Below are 12853 nucleotides of genomic sequence, written 5' to 3' on the forward strand. Positions count from 1 at the left end.
GAGAGACAGCTTGTCACGCAGGGTTACTTTTTTAGAAGGCAAATGTGAACAAGGAGAGTCAGAGAAGCATTTGTCCCTGAGAGCTTTTACATGAATCAATATAATTTACACCGTTTCATTCATTCATACAATTAAAGAAGTTTTCTGAGGAAATACATTGTGATTTCCCTGTTAGTGTATTTAGTTTTATAGAAAAGCATCTGATCCAGTATTCTGAGAAATTAAAAGTAAATAGATGAATAGTAACAGGCTTTCTTCGGAAATTGTTGCTTCTTTAATATCAGATGAATAAACAAGACTTTATGTACATATGAAAGACAAGGACATCAGCCGTCACTGCTAACATCAAACTCCATCCATCACTAATAAGGCAGAGAGGTACTTCATGGTTTACACTGATAAAATCCCATGGCTGCAGAACATAATCCTATTGGTGCAGTATATTTACAGTATTTTCACAACATGAAGTGTTTTAGCCCCATAGACTGTACTTAACGATGGATGGCATGACAGCTCCACAAACATAAAGCCAAAGTGTCATAAGTCCATCCTCCCATGTTAGTGGAGCGAAGGTAAAAAGTCAAAAATATGTAAAATGAACATTTCTCAAATATGATTTCTGTCTGTGTTCATTTTTTCCAGCAACATGCGATGCAAAACCTGACAGTTTGTATCTGGGATACTGGAAGGGAGTGGAGACACGTCGTCCATCTTTATATATAGTCTAAGTTGTAGCCTGTTACATATCATGAAATAAAACTAATTCATATCACTATCTATAATAATGTCCAGACAAATACATGTGAAAACTTTCCTCAGTTAAAAAGCATTAAAATAAAAGCACAATTCACATAAACCACATAAACCACACAATCTACATCATGTGCACACTGCTGCGTAGTGTAGTGAAATTATAAGTCTGCGTCAGTCATTATTTTTCTGATGCAAGACTGAAATTCTTTTTTTTCCACCTTCTTCGTTTCTTTGATCAAATATTTTATTTAGGTTTTTAAGGAGGAAAAAAAACATTTGAATCCATTTTTTCACCACTTGCTTCATAAACTTGTGAAGATATGGCACTTTTCTGTTTTATGTATTGTTTTATGTGGTAAGAAAAACAAATGAACAGGAAGCATGGGGAGTTTCTGCTGCTCAACCAAAACCTGTCCTTGTGTCACAGAGGGAAGCAGCAGTTTCCCTGAGAAATCTAATCCTGCACCGTGTAAAATCAGGTCAAAGCCAGTAGAGGCTTGAACAATCTGGCAAAAACATTTCACTAATATCTGATGTTAAAAAACAATTCAAAAGTTATTTTTTTACAAACTGTCTCATGACCATTTTTTGATTTAAATTCATTTCATTTTCTGCATCTAAATCTCAGTTTTACAGCAGACTGGAAGACAAGGGTTGTGTTTTTATACCCCTCTACACAGATGTGTGTAAAAAACCTTTAACATGTTCTTCATTCCTTAGCAAATGAATATAAAGTCTCTCCCACATCTTCTGAGCCCTTTGTATTAAGATCCCCCACAACCTTTTCTGAGGGCAGGCCTGGGATATATTCTGGTAAAAAACATGCAGACAGGCGATGAATTAAAGAAAAACCCTGAAAAAACGCATAGAGAAAGAGAATGAAACGCTTCCACCCATAGGGCACAGGCATGAAACTGATCTGAATCAGATGCTTTGGCCTTCACAGTCCGCTGGTCTCATCCTGACTGAACAGAAATGTGAGATTTTAGGCAGCTCTGTCCACCATCAACATCAGAACCACATGAGGGAATGTATTTTAGAAAAATAGCGACCGATCCATCCAGAGACTTGCAGAATCAACTTGCACCAAAGTTGTTCTGGTGGCTCATTACATTATCAACACATCACCAAGACGATTTACTTTTCCTTTAATTTGTCAAACGTCTGTCTTTGAACCTTACAAATACTCCATCACAGGCATTTTGTGGGTACCATAGTATGTGAGGGGCTCTTGTTTCCAGGACACCTGAACCCAAACGTCTCACAAAAAGCTGTCGTCGCTGCCGACAAAGGAGAAGCCGTTGAAGGCGTTGTTGCAGCTGGTGCTGGCGTTGAGCTCCGGCGTCCGACTCACCGAGTTGGGAACCATCTCTCTGGTGAACTCTGGATCGATATGCTGAGTGTCGGCTGGACCTTTCTGAAACATGAGATCATCAGGTTATGAGGTGAAGTCTCTTCTGACTTTTAAGGACGCTAAGTTTTTTTACTCGGGGTCTAAATTCACCTTCAACCTTTTATTTTTATTTATTTAGTTTCTTTTTTAATCTAGCTCTGATTTTCATTCTAATATTTGCGCACAATGCTTCTACTACTGCTCTAATACTTAAGAATGTTTCCTTCATTATTTAGTTTTAACTTGTCAAGCATCTTGTAACTGTGTTTTTGAAAGGTGCAATATATATCATTATTATTATTATTATTATTATTATTATTATCATTTACAGAGATTAAACTGGTAATGGTATGTGTGAGGTGTCCATTTAAACATACTTATGATACTTATAGTATGTAGTTGTAAGCTAATTATAATTATATAATTATATAACTATAATACTATTTTTTACAGTAATTAATATAAATAAGTATAGCAGTCTATATATTTTTGATATATGAATATGAAGATTAAAATCAATTGCTGAACGAACAAAAACTCAAGGTGATAAAGAGGGGATAAAACAAAAATAAAAATAAAACACACACAAAATGTGACCACGAGTCAAACTCTAACCGAGGCTGACACAGAGGATTAAGGGATTTAAGAAAATAAGTGGATCAGCTTTCGAGAAGACTACAAGAGGGGGAATTGTCGGCTGGTCTCACAAAAAATGGAGGGTGAGTAAAAGATTGTGCAGGAGATATGTGAGAAGGCACCAGAGTGTCTACAGGGACACACACACAGCTGACTGAAGACAGAGAGCAGGACGGAAACTCACCACATTGGGGTTGTAGGGAGGAGTGATTCTCTTGTGGTAAAGGTCATCCCAGTTGATTGGAGAGAAGAAGGTGTGGTTCTTTATTTCTAACTATAAATAAAAGAAAGAAATGTACTTAATATGAATATACCATCATTTTTAGAACTTCCTATTAAGAATTCAGATTCAAGATTGTCATGACAAATAAGTAAGAGAGAGAAATGCTGAAGCTTTGTCCTTGAAAAAAGTCCAAACCCTTTAAATGCTGTCTTTTCTTGTTGTATTTTCAGGAGGGACTGAGACTAGTCCTCGGTTAAAGCATAATTGAATGTGGTTGCCCTTTGAAATTATCCTTTGTCTCAGACTAAGCTTATGTCCTGTCTGGGAAACCATCTGTTTTATTGTGCAGCTACAGTTGAGAATTTCTTTGATCACACTCACAAAGTCAGCGATGGACCCGAGGCGTCTGTGCTGGTCCTTCTGCAGGAGACCCACCAGCAGAGAGCAGACGGCCTCAGACTTCCCCTGAGGCAGCGGCAGCGACTTGTGGAGGATCCCATCATACATTTCTCCGACGTCACGGCTGTAGAACGGAGGCTGAACCAAAGGGACAAATAGAAATAGAAAATTTAGCAAATTTGCCAAGATACAGTATATTCACTCGTAAGGAAACTGATCATGCAGGATATATGTTTTGTCTTATACCAGCTGTGTGTAAGGGAGATGAAGAGGGGGAAAACATTCACACAAATACAAATGAACATGAATGCAAAATACACACATTTTATATGTATAAAAACATTTTCAGCATAAAGTTTGATACTTGAAACATTAACCTGTGCGTACGGACTGAATGTAAAGTAGTTACCACTTGCCTAATCCTAACCCTTAACTTTAACCTAGTTCTTAACCTAACCATAACCTAAATTTAAAACTTTTAGACTGATTAACATTGTGGTGACTTGTTTCCTTTTTTTGAAAAGGAAGACAAGTCCTCATAATGTGACTGTGTAAACAGATTGACTCACCAGGCTGTAGATCATCTCATAGAGAACTGCTCCCAGACACCACCAGTCCACTGTCCTGTCATACGGTTCCTTACGAAGAACCTCTGGAGCCAAGTACTGCAGACGGAGAGATGGTTGAGGAGGGAAAGAGAGAAAACTCGATGAAGGGAAGAACAGACAGGATTTACTGCACATGACCTTTATAATCTCTAAGTCAGTTAGTTTGAATGGACTGGTGTCCGTTTGGTGAAAACTGGCTCATTCATTTTGGAAGAAAAAAACTCCCCTCCTTTTCAAAATGTTCAGAGGACATGGATGATGCATGTATGTAATATGACAGATGTCTTGCATGATCGTGACATGTCACTCACTTCTGGTGTCCCACAGAAAGTTGAGGTCGTCCCCTCCGGCTCCACACCTTCTTTACACAGCCCAAAATCTGTCAGTACCACGTGGCCCTGCACACACATAACATGAGCAGGCCTTCTTCACTCAGAGCAATTCTATATATGTATATATACAGTATTTTACAATAGAGACAAACACAGATGAAGGGGTTTCTGACTTACCTGAGAGTCAAGAAGAATATTCTCTGGTTTCAGATCTCTGCAGTGAACATGAACAAGCAGATCGTCATTATAAATAAAAAAGATCACATGTGAGTTCAGCTCACATTTTTAAGAGATATGTGACCGTGACTGTGCGAGTCTGTCGGACCTGTAAACGATGTTGAGAGAGTGAAGGTAGCCGATGGCGCTCGCTACTTCGGCGGCGTAGAACCTCGCTCTGGGCTCAGAGAAACATCTCTCTCTCTGCAGATGGAAGAACAACTGCAGCGACAGGAAGAGAGAGAGGAAGAGATAGAAAAACGCAAGGAGGGAAGAAACGACAGTAAGTAAGCCAGTAAAGAGAATACACACACAGACATCATGCAAAGCCAATATTAATTAAAACAAATTAAAATGTACTTTCACTCATGGTGTGGGGTAAAACACCAGCTCATCAGCATAGAAGAGGATTTCATTTGTCTGATTTCACAGTCTAACTGTTTTAATGTCTTTCTCTGGCTTCCAGTAAAACAAAAGCTGATTCTTTTTTATTCGAGTTCACCATCGACAGACCTTACATTAATCTATTCAGTCTCAAAAGCGTACCTCTCCCCCGTTTACATAGTCGAGGACAAAGTAAAGCTTCTCAGGTGTCTGGAAGGAGTAGTGGAGCCGAACCAGAAACGGATGTGTGAGACTCTTCAGCAGCACGTTTCTCTCGGCCATGATGTTCTTTTGCTGAAGAGAGAGAGGAGAAAGAGGTGAGACAGAAGGTAGAGAGGGAGAAGAGGCGGTCCGGTGGTGCTGTGCGGCATCGACCGTCCTGTGTATTTTTCTTAATCGTCCTCCTTTGAGAGGCTAACTGTCAGTTGTGTTATTTTCTGTGAAACTGTAAATCGTTTCCTGATCTATCCGGTTTCATCCTCTCTTTTTAGTTCCTGGTTTTGAAATCCCTTGAATTTCTGGGGAGGTAACACCTGCATATATGTTAAGTTCTAAATAAATACATTTAGATCACAGACCACAGAAGAGGAAAGTAATTAACTAAGAAACGCTACCTGTAAATCATTGGGTTCATTTTAGTTTTAGTGTCTCTAATTATCATATAATTCATGATAAATACTTGATTCTTTTCACTGTTGTTCCTGTTTCCTTTCTGCTGCACACGGTTTACAACAGGCTCCAAGATAAGTAAAAATCCTGTGACTGTAAATGACAGCACACTGGTGAAAGTACCTTTGTGTTCTTTGACGATACAAATCGAAAAAACAAACACAACATGTGAATGAGTTATTTTTATGCTGATGCTGCAGCATAAGCCAGATAATAAGAGCATTTATCACAATGCCACATGCACCCTAATGACTGCGATGCCTTTTTCAGCCAGTCGTCTCACAAAGTTATACCAACTTGTTCTCTAGGAATAGTCTCAGAACATAATAGAGTTTTTTAAATGTAAGTCTATATTCATGAAATACGATGAATGCACAATGACAAACGTTAATCAACAGCGAACACAAGAGGACGCTCACAAGATGAAGCTGCGACCAGTGAAGCACTGGAGCAGTATCACTGCCTGCTGAGCTGCTCGGCCACAAACAAGAGACCAAACGTAATGAAGGAGAGAAGCTGAGGACGAAGGTGGAGGAGGATGAGGAATAAAATTTCAGGTTTCAACCCTGATCCACTCAAGGACTTATTTGCCATCAGAGCAGATTGCATTGCCCTGAGGAATATTGTGTACTGTGTTATTGCATTTATTACTCGAATTGCAACTACTAATTACTGATTTTCGATGATGCTTCACATCAAAATATAAAAGATAAAGTGTTATGCTCCTGTGATAGACTACATGACGAGATGTAGGTTTAAACACAGTGATGACCCTGCCTCCTTTTCTCTCCTTTTTCTTTTCTTTCATATTACATATGTTTTGTTTACAGGTACACATGAGTATTACTAATCTATACTACTACTAATACACTATTTTCTTTTGCTAATGCTATTTATTCAACATTTCCAACTTTATCTGTAGTGATTTCAGTCATACTGTGTCACTACGTGTTGTTGTTCTCACACTGCCCAAAATAATTAAGATATTAATAAGAAAAAAGATGGAGGATGGGAGGAGAGACGTCTGAGAGTAAAGAGTGCATAGGAAAGAGAGGAGTCACAAAGGGGATGTGAGGAGGGGGGAGCATTATCACGAGGGAGAGGCGTGTGAGGGGAAGAAGAGGAGATAATACAGTGTTTAACACAGAAGGAGGTGTGTCTCCTCATACTGGCAGTAGTGAGAGTTTCTGAACAAACCTGCTGTATACTGAAGAGTATTTAACCTGGTAGTTTGTGGGACATGGACAAGTTTTTAGAGCAATAAAAAATAATTGGTAATAAACCATTTCTCCTTAAGTGATTCGGCTGTGAAATGCAGTAGATATTCTCACTTGTTAAATGTTATTTTATTATTATCACTGCATTTACAGTTTCTTTAAAAATATAGCATTTTCAATTTAATATCTTGACCCTAACCTAATGAACAAGATCAGATTTATAGTCAACAACTATATAACTTGAAAGAAAAATATTTTTCTTTTCATTTAAAAGCAGGAATGTCTGGGTTTTAGAGTAGATATTCATGTTTTAATCATACACACTGTATTAGTCTAAATGCTGTTTCAGTCAAATACTGTATCTTTGCAATGTTTCAAAAAGAAACTTCAAATAAAGTAAATTATATTAAACAACAGCACAGTGTAACTTTTTCTTCCTGAAATCTAAAAGACTGCTGTCTTTAAATAAGGTTTCATAAAAAAGACAGAGGAATTCCTCTAGAAACAGAGGAATGACGTGGACGAGTCGTCTCCGTTTTAAAAACCACACAAACAACAAAGTGTTTAAGCAGATAATCTCAGTCTCACTGTTTATTTTCTAGGAGTCATAAAAATTGTCCTTTGTACAGAACAAGCTGAAGATTAGATAAGATTCAGATCGTGTTGCTGGGTCAAAACGCTGTTTACTAATAACACTCAAAGATACTTGTACACACACACACACACACACACACACACACACACACACACACACACACACACACACACACACACACACACACACACACACACACACAAAGATTTTTTCTCTTGGCTCATGTTGAGATATTTTCCACCTTCACCTGCTTCACCTGCTTCAGCCTGCAGTTCAAGCTTCAGATTGAGGGTTTATATCAGTTTGTATGTTTATTTTCACTATTTCACATCATATAATTCTGTGAGTGTAACTAGTAACTATTTTAAGCCTGTGTTAATTAACGTGCAAAGTCCCTTTTAAATATATATGTTTATTTATATATAGTATATTTAAGATAGTATATATATAACTCTCCTTTATCGAGCTGAGTCTCTGAGCATGAGAACTAAAGTGCTTTAACGTTGCATTGCAAATGATGAATTCAGAAAGAAGCAGCCGAGATCAGAAATGTCAACGACAGCAGCACCCACCTCCTTTTTCTTCAGGATGACCTTCTTCTGCAGCACTTTGACAGCGTAGAATTTGCTGTCGGCTTTGAGCTTGGCGAGCAGGACCTGCATGAGGGGTTTGTTTGTTAGTGCTTTGTTTGGTAAACAGTCGGCGCCACCATCGCCACAGATCGCTGTCAGGACACTGCATTAATCCTCTGTGAGATCAGCACACACAACACAGATCTGTGGAAACAGATGATCCTGAGATATCTGAGAGGTGTTTCATATAAAGAGAAAAAGGAGCGTCCTATAAACAAAAATAACACTATTCATTTGTTTAAATTCAAAGCTGCTGACAAAAGGAAGTATTCATATAAAGAGTGTGTTGTATAGTTCATGTGAAGCACTTCTCTGCTGCTGTCGGACTCTTCTGTTGACTGGCTGATGTTTGGGTCTCAGTGGACTGCGCAGTTAATCATTCATGAAGCTGGCAGCACATTGTGATCCGACAGTGGTGAGCTGGTCCACTCTCTGACCCTGTGAGAACAACTAGGCTGAGAGTGACTCTCTATCTATATGACCCGCCATTAATTCCAGCACAACAGATTAATTTTTCACGTCCTCAATGCAAGGTCACAACACAGAGGCCACATCTGCTTTAATCACTTTCACTGACGAGTCTCTGTTTCCAACGTGCGACCTGATTGTGTCGCAACGAGGAAGCATTTTCAGACTCATGGATATAAATAAGTAATAGTTGGAGTGTTACCTTTCCAAAGGTCCCTTTGCCAATGACGGCCAAGAAGTCAAAGTCAGTGGGCCTGGCACTGAAACAACACACACAGAGTAATGTATTAAATGCATTATACAAGATTGCACAATAACCCCTGAAGAGCTGCATCTGTAAGAGCTGCAAAAAGTCACCAGCCAAAAAAAGTCATTCGCTGAAAATGATTCTTTCAAAAAAGTGGCCGTTTTCACCTCCGTCATGTTTTCATCCCTGACCATTTGTTGGTTTGTTAGTTAAGAGCAAAGCCACTGAACAGATTACCATGAAACTGACATGGTAGAGGTCAGGGAAGAACCCATTCAGGTTTGGTGCTGATCAGAATCACAGGGGTGTTGGTTTGTTTGTTCGTCAGGGGGATTACGCAAAAACTGCAAACATTTTTCAAATTGGGCGTATCTAGGGGACCCATTTCTATGAGTGTGGGTAATTTGGTGCGGTTGAAGTAGAATATGTTATTTCTAGATTGGGAGCTCTGCAGTGTGTTAGAGTAAAGAGAGCGATATGCTGGACAGTGAGAGCAGAGCTACTGACTGTGGGTTCGCTGAAGGTCCCAGGTTGACATCATCATGAGATGAGGAGGATGGTGACCACATCTGGAGAATGAAAATAAAAATAAATACAATTCAACACACTGAGGACTGAAAACCACAAACAATTAGTAGTCACTTTCATTCACTTGCACCTCAGCAGCAGGTGTTAAACCAGCATTCTGTTTAGTACAGTGTCCTACCTCCCTACATACCTACAGTATCTATCTATCTTCTCTACGTTGGCAACAACATTGTGCATTACAACAATCATATAGTACCTAAGGTGTGGGACAGAGCCAGGCCAGTTTCTCTTCTTTTTATTAGCATCACTTTTCCTCCAGAATCTTTTAAAAGCTTTTTTTTTCAGATTTCTTTGTGAAAAGCAAAACTTTTGCAGCGTGAAAATGTTTTTAAAAATATACAGAGTTTCAAATTTAGCTGGCTTCATGTGAACATCAGTTGTTGTGACAAATCAGTCTCTCAAAGTGAGAGTGGTTTAATATGAGCACATTCAAAATGAATCAATTTTAGATTGGAAATAGAATTGTCTTCACAAACTGGGAAACACAGTAATTTATTAAATAGACAAACCTTTGTTAAGTAGAATTTAAACATAACTGGCACAAAATTAAACAGACCAAGGCCCAAAACACAAGCACTGAAATGTACTCACATTACCGTCTGCCATTCCACTCCCACTGCAGAGTCAGCATCATGAGAGGAGAAGAGGAGAGAAGGGAGGAGAAGAAAGAAGAGGAGAGTTTGTCACAGTTTGTGAACGAAAATATCAACTTTTATCCTTTGAACTTTGATATTTCTGCTCATGAGAGGCTCATGAACTCTGTCTGTGTGTGTGTGTGTGTGTGTGTGTGTGTGTGTACGTGTGCGTGTGTGTGTGTGTGTGTTTCCGAATCAACCCGCTGACCTCAGTGTGACACCACAAGGATGCAGAGCGGCTGGTAATTTGGGTGTGTAAGAAACAAGATGCTGGAAAAGCAGACACACAATAAATGACATTGTGAGTATATTATGTGGGTGTGTGTGTGTGTGTGTGTGTGTGTGTAGGGACTGTATCAATGAACATGTTTATATAGTAAATATTGCTGTCTCAATCAAATCTGTCAAAAAATACGGGATCACCAGGGCGTCTCTCTCTCTCATGCAAACACACACACACACAATAAAAGTTGCAATTTTTTCGATCTATTTAAAGGCATAAAGAAAAAAGATGAAAATGTTGGTATTTAACTGTTTAACTAAACTGTAATTCTATAAATGGTGAAGACACACAAAAACGTCCCAAGCTTCAAACACCCTGACACACCGTACGAGAAGATAAGACTACATGGCAACAGACACAAAGCATCTATGTTTAAATATGGAGCAGGACAGATGTACACTGGGCACATCCAGTTTTTATTCATGTTTCCTGATGTAAAGTCCTCTATATGTTATCTGAGAGAGAACTGAAGAATTCCACACTCTGTCCATCAAATCTTTCTTTTCAACAAGAGAGTCTGTGATCTTCTGTCATTAAAAGTTTAATTACACGACTAACCTTTGCTTAATTGTTGGCACATGTCCATTCAGCCAAGTAGTTTTCATGTTTGTGGCAGATCTACTTACAAAACCACCGTGTCTACATGTTGAACACTGTGACAGGACATGAGCTGAACAAAATATTTTCTTTGTGATTTGAACTAAGCCTAAATAATATAACAGACTTGCTGAATACGGCTGTGATCATCAAGGTGAATCATTCAGAGCTCTGAGAGAAGGATTGTCAAGAAATAAGAGCTGAAAAGAGGGATTTACCAATAAGACAGCACGTCAGCAGGTTCATGAATGAAGATAAATGTCTTAATAACAAGCATCATCCACAGGCAAGTTAATCTATTTCCTGCAAATAACAGTAAGAGACAAACAGCTGCAGGGTGTCTCAAGGTTTATTTCTCAGAGTGAGCAGCAGACTGTGGATCACTGAATCAACACTAAACTAAAAGCTAAAAGAAATCAGCCACGGTAGAACAGACAAGAGATGTTTTCTTTCAGTGTTGAGACCCTGACTTAACATTTACTTAATCCTTCAGATGTTTTCATAAAATAATCTGTATAATAGCCTCCTTGTGTATCCTCAGAACCACTAAGAGCCTTCTTTAGAATGTGTTATCATAGACTTTTATTTAAAGATAGAAAAAGAAGTTAAGCGACAGGTTTCCTGGTTAAGAACATATTCATATACAACCAGTAAAATATATGATTTTCTTATCACCTGAACTCTGCATTGGCTAATTCTGATACCACAGGGGATCAATGACCTGATGTGACTATAAACCTGATAAGTATCACAGATATCATTGTCTGTGTTGGATCACACTTCTCAAAAACAACACTAACGAGGAGACAAGAGAGACCCTCCACAGAAAACAGTCTCTGAGCTGTGGGACCAAACCACGCACACATCAGTAATGTGGAATCAGGAGTTCGCTCACCTGTGTGCAGACACTTGTTCAGGTTCAGGACTGAGGCTGATCTCAGGTCGGTTCTCAAAGTCAGACAGTATGAAGAAGGTTCACTTCAACAGAGTGAATCATTGATGGACACTTTCTGAGTTTAAAACACCTGGGCGGAGCTTGTGTGTGTGTGTGTGTGTGTGTGTGTGTGTGTGTGTGTATGTGTGTGTGTAATGTCCTGAAGCGTAACCTTGTGTGTCTGATCCACACGTCAAAGTAAAGTAACTTCCGGGCGCTGCTTTTCTTTCAAAATAAGACAAGTAGCAGGAGAAGAGTTATTTTTTTCCCTTATTTAATCATCTATATTTTGATGTATAATTTCAAATTAAGTTTGAGTTGCATAAACATAATTAGGCTTCACCTTAACACTCTTAATGTTTACAGTGTTGTATTTGATTTTGATTTATATTGACTTTATTGACTCTATTCTTTTTTAATTATTTCATTTTGTATGAAACATTGCTCTTATCGCTGAGCTGACATGTTCCTTTCAACACTTTTCATTGTACCGTTGACCCTGCATTCATTTACATACACACAAACACACACACATTTACAAAGACATACTGTAGTTACTAGGAAAAACCTCATTCTTTTGACAAACAAATAGAAAAGCTGCATTCTCGTGTCAAACTCTGGACATGCACCTTTTGCAAAGTGAAGCCCCTTGAGCAATTTTCCAATCCTGCAGATAAGCATGCTTTTGTTTTGAAAGCACCCACCACCAGTCTTCTTGGCATACTCCCTTCAAAAGATATAGATCCTGCTCACATGCTGAACCCTCCAGTCTGAAACATTCACCATGCAACAGTTAACTGATGCTTGGGTTCTGCTGTGTCAGGCTGCAGCAGCATGTCATGTTTTCCTGGCCTCTGCAGCGGAACGTGAAGGAGATAAGCAGCCAGAGCAGAAAAAGGGCGTGAGAGGAGTTGTCACCACCACAGACAACTGTTGCTGACAATATGGTCGATGGGGGGATGTGATGCAAGCAAAATAAGTTTATAGTCAATAGTGCAACAAACACAACACACCTGCACAAGCACAGGAAATGCAGTGTGTGTG

General features: G+C 38.9%; 1 protein-coding gene across 2 annotated transcripts; it reads right to left on the reverse strand.

Annotated features, from left to right (window-relative positions):
• Positions 1-251: 251 nt before the first annotated feature.
• On the reverse strand, positions 252-11963 carry sgk2a (serum/glucocorticoid regulated kinase 2a). 2 transcript variants are annotated; one of them, XM_069527222.1, is made up of 13 exons: positions 11771-11963; positions 9952-9976; positions 9280-9341; positions 8728-8785; positions 7998-8081; positions 5107-5238; positions 4670-4782; positions 4522-4558; positions 4324-4410; positions 3974-4069; positions 3387-3542; positions 2967-3056; positions 252-2170 (listed from the first exon to the last, which is right to left on the reverse strand). In XM_069527222.1, exons 2-13 carry the CDS (start codon positions 9964-9966, stop codon positions 2015-2017), a joined length of 1086 nt encoding a protein of 361 aa, XP_069383323.1. In that variant the 5' UTR covers positions 9967-9976; positions 11771-11963; the 3' UTR covers positions 252-2014. The 2 variants fall into 2 exon arrangements, with proteins under 2 accessions (XP_069383323.1, XP_069383324.1); XM_069527223.1 differs by having other exon boundaries at positions 7998-8495; positions 11771-11865.
• Between the last annotated feature and the right edge of the window lie 890 nt (positions 11964-12853).

Source organism: Paralichthys olivaceus, chromosome 6, assembly GCF_024713975.1.
Source record: "Paralichthys olivaceus isolate ysfri-2021 chromosome 6, ASM2471397v2, whole genome shotgun sequence".
Taxonomy (NCBI): domain Eukaryota; kingdom Metazoa; phylum Chordata; class Actinopteri; order Pleuronectiformes; family Paralichthyidae; genus Paralichthys; species Paralichthys olivaceus.